Source organism: Muntiacus reevesi, chromosome 4, assembly GCF_963930625.1.
Source record: "Muntiacus reevesi chromosome 4, mMunRee1.1, whole genome shotgun sequence".
NCBI classification, from domain to species: Eukaryota; Metazoa; Chordata; class Mammalia; order Artiodactyla; family Cervidae; genus Muntiacus; species Muntiacus reevesi.
The window spans coordinates 44006537-44016128 of record NC_089252.1 but is presented as its reverse complement, the minus strand read 5'-3'; the positions used below and the strand labels follow the sequence as shown (position 1 = coordinate 44016128).

At 50.5% G+C, this 9592-nt stretch overlaps 1 protein-coding gene across 1 annotated transcript in view; it reads right to left on the bottom strand.

Annotated features, from left to right (window-relative positions):
• Window positions 1-501: 501 nt before the first annotated feature.
• ARK2C (arkadia (RNF111) C-terminal like ring finger ubiquitin ligase 2C) overlaps window positions 502-9592 on the bottom strand; it is a 100483-nt gene continuing 91392 nt past the window's right edge. The window contains exons 4-8 of the mRNA XM_065935165.1: window positions 6651-6780; window positions 4773-4877; window positions 4365-4460; window positions 1161-1267; window positions 502-715 (exon numbers count right to left, since the gene is read on the bottom strand). Coding sequence (XP_065791237.1) covers window positions 598-715; window positions 1161-1267; window positions 4365-4460; window positions 4773-4877; window positions 6651-6780 — 556 coding nt within the window. The 3' untranslated portion in view covers window positions 502-597. The remainder of the gene's footprint in view (window positions 716-1160; window positions 1268-4364; window positions 4461-4772; window positions 4878-6650; window positions 6781-9592) is intronic.

The window sequence follows — 9592 nt, the reverse complement described above, 5'->3', positions numbered from 1 at the left end:
ATTTTGGGCTGTCGTTGGTTGGTTCAGTCAGGCACCAAAACAAGAAACTCAATGAGAAATATTTGGTGCAGTTTCGGTAACAGCGACATGTCCACCACAGATGACTGGAGCACCACACACGACATTTTTTTCTGAAGCTAACATGCTCTGGCTGCCATCCACAGAAATAGCTAGAGACCCCTACATGGTTTCTACGTGGTCGAGAGGTATATATACAATCCTTCAAAGGACAGGATCGAGGGGCCGGGCTGTGAGCTGGGACCTGCAGGACTGCCTCTAGACTCTCAGCAGCGTGGCCCCCCCTTCCCGCCCCTGCTCCGGGCAACGCCAGCTCCCTCCCTCCCGCGCAGCAGGCGGACGGACGGACGGTCGGACGGACGGACAGACGGGGCAGTCACCACTCTGCATGGGCGGGCCTCCCCCCACCCCCTCCTTTCCTCAGACTCAGATTACCACCAACTCCTCTTTCCACAAAAATGTGCTTGCAGGCTTCTCCTCTACATCAAATGGCTCAGAAGGCAAAGTTTGGCTGCAAGGGCTATGGCCGTGGGGGGACCTGGTGAAGGAAAATGGGGTGTCCACTGGCTGCTTCTTCCCTCAGCTGTCGGCTCCCAGTTGTGTCTCAATGTCCACTCGGCAGATGGGGCATTTCTTGCTCATGGCGAGCCACTGGTCCACGCACAGTTGATGAAAGAGATGCATACAGGGGAGGCGCCTGGAAGAGGGAAGGGTAAGTGGGAGCAGTGGTCAGGAGGAAGGGTCCCGCGCTGTGCCAGGAGCCGAGGGAAACCGACTACTCGGGGGACCAGGAGACTCACACTCAGAGGGTCTTGGGGGCCCTGCCATGGAGTGAGCTTGTGTGGGATGGGAATGTATGATAGGAAGGAGAGTCCCAAGACCCCCCTCCTCCTGGCCCTCCAACTCGAAGCCAGGACTTAACCTGAGATCCATCCAGGCCAAACGCCCCTCTGCTCTCTTAGCTTGGTGTCCAGGTGTCCACACAATGGGCACTCCACATCCAGAATGTTCCACACTCCACACAGAGCACACTGCGCACTCTTGCACACTCACGCATGTGCACAGGCAAACAAGCAAGCACGGTAGAGGACTGACTTGGCCCCAGGAAGGAGGACGGGGGACTCACGGGGCCGCGCTCCTACCTCACATCTTCTCCATCTTCCAGCAGAGACAGGCAGATCGTGCATTTCTCATCGGTGTCTGACTCCTCTCCCTCCTCCTTCTTGCCCTTCCCATCCTGCGGTCTTCGCTGGGAGAAGCAGAGGAGAGCATCTGTCACCTGAACCCGATTCACCTGCTGGTGGCTACTGTGTTCATCCACAGCACGCCCCCCTCTGCCTTTCAGCCTCCTCCCCCTGTGTGTCAGTCACTTCTGAAGTTCTTAAGTAAAATAAAAATATTTTATTCCCCTAATTCTCCTTTTATTCTTATAATTTCTTAGCTCAACTCTTTATCTCATTGGCTCAGTTCATTTTCCCTTTTCATTCTTAGCATTTGTTCTTTTCCTTATCTCCTCTCAACCTGTTGAAGTGATGGCAAATGAAGTGTGCAGTCTGGTGTGAGGCCACCCTGGTCAGGAAGGTAGAAGTTGTTCCTGGGCTCCTGAACACACCTTTCTCCTTTCCACGTTCTTCTCCATAAGCTTCAAACTCTCCCACCAACGAATGGTCATTATCTCCATGCCAGTGATCCCCTTAATTACTGAAACACTGTCATTTCCTCTTTGTCATTGTTCAGTTGCTCAGTCGTGTCTTATTCTTTGCAACCCTATGAACTGCAGCACGCCAGACTTCCCTGTCTTTCACCTTCTTCCAGAGCTTGCTCAAACTCATGTCCATTGAGTCAGTGATGCCATCCAAGCATCTCATCCTCTGTCGTCCCCTTCTCCTCCCGCCTTCAATCTTTCCCAGCATCAGGGTCTTTTCTAATGAGTCAGGTCTTTGCATCAGGTGGCCAAAGTATTGGAGCTTCAGCTTTAGCATCCGTCCTTCCAATGAACATTCAGGACTGATTTCCTTTAGGATTGACTGGTTTGATCTCCTTGCAGTGCAAGCAACTCTCAGGAGTCTTCTCCAACATCACAGTTCAAAAGCATCAATTCTTCAGCACTCAGGCTTCTTTATGGTCCAACTCTCACATCCATACATGACTATTGGAAAAACCATAGCTTTGACTAGACAAACATTTGTCAGCAAAGTAATCTCTCTGCTTTTTAATATGCTGTCTATGTTTGTCATGTCCCCTATTAACATGCTATGCATGACCCTGACACATAATAGGTGTGTTAATAGATGTTGGTTGGAATCACTGATGGATAAATTCAGTGCCTCCAAGAGAAGCTGCACAGGCCAAGGGTCATGGTCTTTGACACTGACACTGTGGGTCCTGGGAAAGCCTAGAGTGAGTGAGCCTACTCTCCAGGTAAGAGCAACTCCCCACTCCCAAGCTCTCACCAGGTACGGGCACTGTGCTGGGTTGTATATACGCCTTGTCCCACTGAATCCCCAGAGTCGCCCTATGGCAGTCACTAACATATCTTTCCCATTTTACATTAAAAAGGGAAAGGGAAGGGCCAGAAATGCCAAGTAAGCTGTCCAGAGTCACACAGTTATATGTAGTGGTTATGGACTGAATATTTCTTTCCCCACCCCAAATTCATATGTTGAAACCCTAACCACCCTTCCAATGTGATGGAGATGGGGCTCTGGATGGTAATTGGTCTGGATGAGTTCATGAGGGTGGGTTCCCCATGATGGGATTGGTGCCATTGTAAGAAGAAAAAAAAGACACCAGGGCCTCCTTTCTGCCACGTGAGGACAGACCAAGAAGTGAGCCATCTGCCAGGCAGGAAGAGTGCCCTCACTAAGAATCAAGTCGGCTGGTGCCTTGGTCTTGACTTCCTAGGCTCCAAAACCATCAGAAATAAGTGCCATCAAGCCACCAAGCAGATGGTATTTTGTTACAGCAGCCCAAATACAGTAGTAAAACTGAAATTCAAAACTGATTCCAGCACCTAGTGCTCACAGCCACTGCAGCCTAGGACCTCCTGAGGGGGTGAAGACGGGCTCCAGCTTGACCAGCACGAGCATTTTCCAGCTCCAAGATTCTCAGTGCTTGTCAATCTTTTAATTCCTAAACTTAAATAAGTATTTATTTGTTTTCATAGCAGACTTTATTTCATAGAGTTGTGTTACTTTATATGAAAACTAAGCAGAAAATACAGCCTGCTCCATCCCTTCCCCTCTCAAAATGCACACAGTTTGCCCTATTAATATCTTGCATTAGTTTGGTGTATTTGTTACAATTGATGAACCATGAGTGATACCTCGCTATTAATAAAGTCCATTGATTTACATTAGAGTTCTTAGGGTTTTGACAAATGCAGTGTCATGTGTCCACCATCACAGGAGCATAAGAAAATAGTTTTGCCACACTACAAATCCCTTGTGATCCACCTGTTCATTTGTCTATTCCTCCCCCAGAGCCCTTGGCCACAGTGGATCTTTTTACAGTCCAATCTTCCTTTTCTAGAATGCTGTACATTTGGAATCATACAGTATGCAGCCTTTCAATCCAACTTTTTTCACTTAGTAATATGCATTTAATACATATTTTCTGTATGACATTTATTTTTTATATTATTTTATATTATAAAATATAAAATATTTATATATATAATATATTTTTAATATTTATATTGTCTGTATGACAATATTTTTTTAAATCATGGAATAATACTCCACTATATACATGTACCACTGTTTATCTATTTCCTTATCGAAAAAATCTCAGTTGCTTCCAAATTTTTTATTTGTTGAATTTAAAAATAAAACCTTAACTTCAACTCCTAGGTTCTAATCCTACTCCAGATTCCTAAGCAATAGCCCTGAAGAGTCTTCCTCTGCAGGCTTAGGGGAGAGCCTGTGAATCTGTGGCTTTAAAAGTGGTCCAGGTGAACCTGACACTCACAGAGGACTGGAAACCTACTCTCTGAAGCCTTAGCCTCCCATTTGTCCACAGGCGAGGTTGGACTTGGAGTCTTTTTTAAGGCAAACGTTAGCCTTCAGCGCTGGTGCTCCGTTGGCCCTCCACATTCAGATACAAACTTTTATCTGCCTGTACACCCACCCAAAACTCACAAGTCCACCAGCACACACACAGGCACCCCGCTCCCCTCCAGATGAGACACCTGCCATCACCCCTCCTGACCACACCGCAGAGGCAGGGGAGAAGACCCTGGGAAGGTAGCAGAGCTGCAGAGCTTCTTCTTGATGTTAAACTATGCCAGGATCAAGTAGACCACCCCTCACCCCCTACCCCCCGACTCTGCAGGGTGACCTGCTTACCTTCTTGTACTTGTGGGGGAAGGTGAACCTCTCGATGGTGTTCTGTACTGCTCCCCGAGTCACGTTTCCCAACCTGTCCTCGAGCTGCAGCAGCTCCTACAAAGAGAAAACGTGTGGATGCGTGCACTCCACACGCGCAGACACACCGATGCACACACGATAAGGCAGGGGGCACTGGGAGACGTCAGCAAAGACTCACACGGGGAGAACTAGCTAACTTGTCAGAGGCTCAAAGTCCTCGCAAGATCTCTACTCTTTTTCTCCCTCCTACTCTCAACCCTGAGGCTCCCCGCCACCACCCGTGCCTCCCCCACCAGAGAGGGAGGGACAGGAGATGGTGGGGTCTCCACCAAGCCAGCAGGAGCCAGGCGGAGTGGGAGGGTCCCCCCGACAGAGGGGCAGGGGTACCTCATAGCTCTCCCGCACAGCGGAGGTGTGTCTGCTGGGGTTCAGTCCTTGGAGAGCAAGGAAGTGAAGCTGAGGGTAAGGGTAGTTTCGGATTTCATGGACGACCTGTTGGGGAGAAAGTGCCTCAGACAGGATTCCAGGCTCAGGAGCCCAGCTTCCGGTCCCCCTCCTGCAGCTGCCAGTCAGCGCAACCCCGAAGTGCCGCAGATAAGGGAGGGAGCGCCGTCTCTCCTCCTCCTGTCTTTTCTGCTCATCAAGAGCCAAGCCTGTGCCGAACCGGCCCCAGAAGAGTCACAAAATCAGTAAAGTAACAAACGAATCTGATTGGGCATTTATTTCACAGCAGGTTCTGTTCTAAGCCCTTCTCTGACTAACTGAATTACCTCACCTGATCTGTCACGTGGGTACAATTACTATCCCCATTTTAGTGATAGGGTAAACGAGACACGAACAGATGAAGTAAGTGACATAACCACAGTTTCAAACCCAGGCAGTCAGACAGCAAAACTCACCCTTTTTCCCCTCTGTGCTGCACTGCCCAGACTAGGGTGGGACAAGCGAGGGCACGAAATTTAATGACTCAGGAACCAAGAGAAACAACACTTTAATGTAATATTTAAAAATCAAAGTAATACCAAAAAACCCGTAATGAACAAAAATATCAAAATTTTAAAGAAAAACAGGATCTGACTGTTTCCTTGCATGGCCTGCCTCACTCACTGTGAGTCAGAGCTCCTCAGCTTACTCCTGCATGACCCTGGACTTTACCTCTCTAGGCCTCAGTTTACCCATCTGTAAAATAGGGGTAAAACCTTTCCTGTGGGGTGATCCCTGGGTTGGGAAGATCCCCTGGAGTAGGAAATAGCAACCCACTCCAGTATTTTTGCCTGGGAAATACCATGGACAGAGGGAGCCTGGTGGGCTATAGTCCATGGGGTCGCAAAGAGTCAAACATGACTGAGCAACTGAGCAAAGAGTGCTTAGAACGGTGCCTGGTATGCACCAAGGTCTCGGTACACACAAGGTTTTATTCCTAGGGGGTGGTACTTCATACGTGAACCTTAGAACGTCAGAGCCGACAAAGCTCCTGAGATGGCATGTCCCAGCTCTCACTTTACAAGTGAGGAGACTGAGGTGCTGAGGGGTTAAAGGGCAAAGGCGGTGCCGGAAGAGCAGAATTAACGCTCGGGGGCAGCAGCATGGAGAAGATGTCCGGAAATAAGATTTTCAGGCTGTCTTCAGCTGCCTTAACGGAGTCACTTCACCCTCATTCATGGAGCGTCATGAAGCTTGGGATGCCAGGAACACAAAGGCCCCCAAACCCAACCTGAGCCACCCACAGTGCCCGCCCCTGCAGTGCTGAAGGCCTACGCTCGACACGAGGCCACCCCAGATGAGCAGGCAGCCCTGAGGGCCACCTCTAGGGTCTCCTGTGTTCCCACACCAGGGGTCTTCATCCCATTTCACAGATCAGTAAAACCAGAGCCCAGGGAGGCACCCACCCTAAAGGAGGTCATATGGGGCTCGGGGACTACCCTGCTTGTTCCTAGCCCTGGGCCTTTCCCCCAAGCACTCCCCATCCTCACTCACTCCCACCCCCATCCCGACACCCCCAGCCACCCCAGACCACAGCCTGCCACACTGCCCCTTGCCCCTCCCCCAGCGCCCCCCACCCCTCCTTCCGGCAGTGCTCCTTTCTAATCCAGCAGCTTTCCTTTCTTTCCCCTTCAAGCCTGATTGGGACTGCGAGCCGGGAGGGAAGGGTGGCAGTGGCCTGCCTGGGCGCGGGGCACAGGGGAACAGAGCCTCAGGCCTCAGCCCACCACTGGCAGCACAGGCGGCGGAGGAGTCAGTCTCCTGGCAAAGCCTCTCACTCACCATCTGCGTGGAGGAGGAGTTTCGGGGGAAATGGTGCATTCGGAGAGTTGCTAGGTAATGCTGATAGTGCTGAGGGACGGGCCGCACCTGGAACTGGGCAGAACTCAAGCCGGCGTCCACACTGAGATCCCTGCAGGGACAGGGCCACAGTGAGGCACAGGGGGTCCAGCCGTCGGGCTGCGAAGGGGCCCCAGACATCAGGCCCATCGCGTAGCATCAGGGTCACAACCTGCCGCAGAGGCAAGGGAGCCAGTCCATCCCCCTCAGGACAAAGAGAACCAGACTCAGAGAAGGAGGGGCTCTGCGAGATCCGAAGGAACGAGAACAGTCTGGGCCTCATACTACTTGGGACTAGTGCACAAATCTCCTTCCCAAGGCAAAGTCCATTCCTAAGAGAAATGCTGAAAGAGGAATCCAAATAAGCCAGATACAGATACAGAGCAAAGAAAACACAGGTCCAGATAAAATGGAGGGGTCAGAGGCCATGCTTTTACCACTTTAAGAAAATAACAGGAGAGGGAGCTGCAGTCTTGGGGCAGGAAACTCTCCTGAACCACTGCCCCCATTCTTAACCGTGCAGGAAATTCACTTCACTTAGTAATCAATCAGTGAATACTGAAAAGGAACCAGGGTTTCTTGAAAAAATGACTAAGTTCAGGTCTGAGTACAAAAAAAATGTGCAAAATGAGATTGAAACATCGTGTCATAATTGAAAGCAAGGAAGTCATCAAGGTCAGGTCAAAAGGATTCAGGAGCCATCTTGAAGAGGCCCCCACTGGCAGAGTTTGGACATTTTGCATCAGTGAGTGTTGCAATAGGTTGAAATACATCAAATAGGTTCAAATCCATGAGCATGGAATGATGCTAAAGCAAATCGGTCCCCTTTAAAGGATGCTAGGGAACCAACGCTTCATTTTGAAAACTAATAAATAAGGAAAAGAACCAAACATTTATCCTGTCTTTCCTCTATTAACTGTACTTCAGGGTAACCAAATCACGATGAAGGGAAATTGCTCTTTATGAAAGTTTTCTGTGTAATAAATGAATAAGGAATGATTGAATTACTTGTCACCTTCTCACGTCTCCTAGAGAAATAAAGGATCTAGGTGAAGATCATCAATTACTATTAAACTCACATCGGAGAGTCAACCAGCTTTCGGCTGGAAGAACCCAGCATCTCCTCTGAAGTGTTTTTACCAGAAATTACAAGTTGAAGCTGAACCTGTTCAGGTTGCAACCTGAGTGCCAAGGTGTAGGGAATATAGCAAACCAAAGGGTGCCTGAGCAAATGCAATTTGTTTAAAATATGGGGAGCATGGCAAGAATTTCTGCTTCCATCTGTGATGTCTGAACAGTGTGATGTAAATATATTCCTGTATTTCCTCCATCAGTTCAGTTCAGTTCAGTTACTCAGTCGTGTCCGACTCTCTGCGACCCCATGGACTGCAGCACGCCAGGCTTCCCTGTCCATCACCAACCCCCGGAGCTTATTCAAATTCATGTCTATTGAGTCGGTGATGCCACCCAACCATCTCATCCTCTGTCATCCCCTTCTCCTCCCACCTTCAATCTTTCCCAGCATCAGGATCTTTTCCAAGGAGTCAGTTCTTTGCATCAGGTTGCCAAAGCCCAGATCCCTGGAACAACTCCTGATGATTCTGTTCCCTTGGGAAATGAGGTAACTCTTGGAGTTGGTTGGAAGTAAACTTAGAAATCCTCTGAGTCCAATCCCTCATTTCTGCAGGTCCAACAGAGGCCTGAAGAAGGGCAGTGCCCGATCCATGGCCCTGGGCTAGCCAGTCTGTGACTCCAGGGTTTCTGACCTTCACCTGGGCTCATCCTATGACCTGCCTCGACGAAAGGAGTCCCATGGGGCACCTCGTGGGCAGAAACTCGGACTCTTAGCAGCTGCCTAGCAGTCCCAGCAGATTCACAGCTGCAGAGAGATGTTCAGGGAATCCTACCAAAAGCAAAGTCCCAAGGAATTGAGAACAGAATTGCTCCAATTCCGAAAGTGTTGACTACAGAAGCAAAAGACACCTTCACCCTCAGATGAGTGGGGTGAGTTGCCCAGGGTAGGCCTGGGTGGGCTCTGGGATCCCCTTTTATCATCTCATCAAAAATCTGATCCCAAACCCAGGATCCCCGAACAGCTGCCTGCAGGGGAAGGAAGCCAGGAGGCTCTCATCTCCATGCCCCTTCTCTACCTGTCCCAGGTTCCCCGGGCAGGGCTAGGATTAGGTGGTGGAGCGGCCTGCAGTGGGGGCAGAGATGGAACCATGAAGCCAGGACTGAGTCAGAGAGACACTGGAGGAGGGTGCAAAGTCGGGGTCCAGTTACCAGGCCTAGGCCAGAAAGGGGAACTTCGTGCGGGGGATTTAGCCCCCAAGGCCTGCTGCTCCCACACACTCTCAGGCCAAGGTGCTCAGCTGAGAGCAGCTACGTGGGTAGGGCTGAAATCTCCTAAATTTCAGGGAAAGGCCAGTCAGCCTCAGGCCTGGGGCTGGACCAGGCTCTGGGGGCCGGTTCCTGGAGTGATGAGGGCGGGAGTCAGTGATTCCTGATGGTTCTTTCAAGGAAAGGGGTAGGGGGGTCGGGTCCAGACACACTCCCACCTCCTCCCTCCCAGGGCTCCTCGCAGAACTGAGCGGGGAGAGCGGCCCCTCCTCTAATGCATTTCCTGTCATCTGATTTCCAGAACTTTGCATCTCCTGGCAGAAGAGACCTCCCTGGGAAAGAAGGGGGGTGGGCATGTAAAGCCTCTCATCACCACCAGGCTGGCCCTTGCTGGAGAAGAGCTCATTACAGGGAGGAGAGAGGGCCTCCTGCTTGGGAAGTGGGGAAAAGCCCAAGGTGGCCCTGGGCACAGGGGCCCCAGTTTCTCCCAGTTCTCAGGGCAGGCAGGGGTCAGGAATGCAGAGCAACAGAAATTTGAGGAGGAC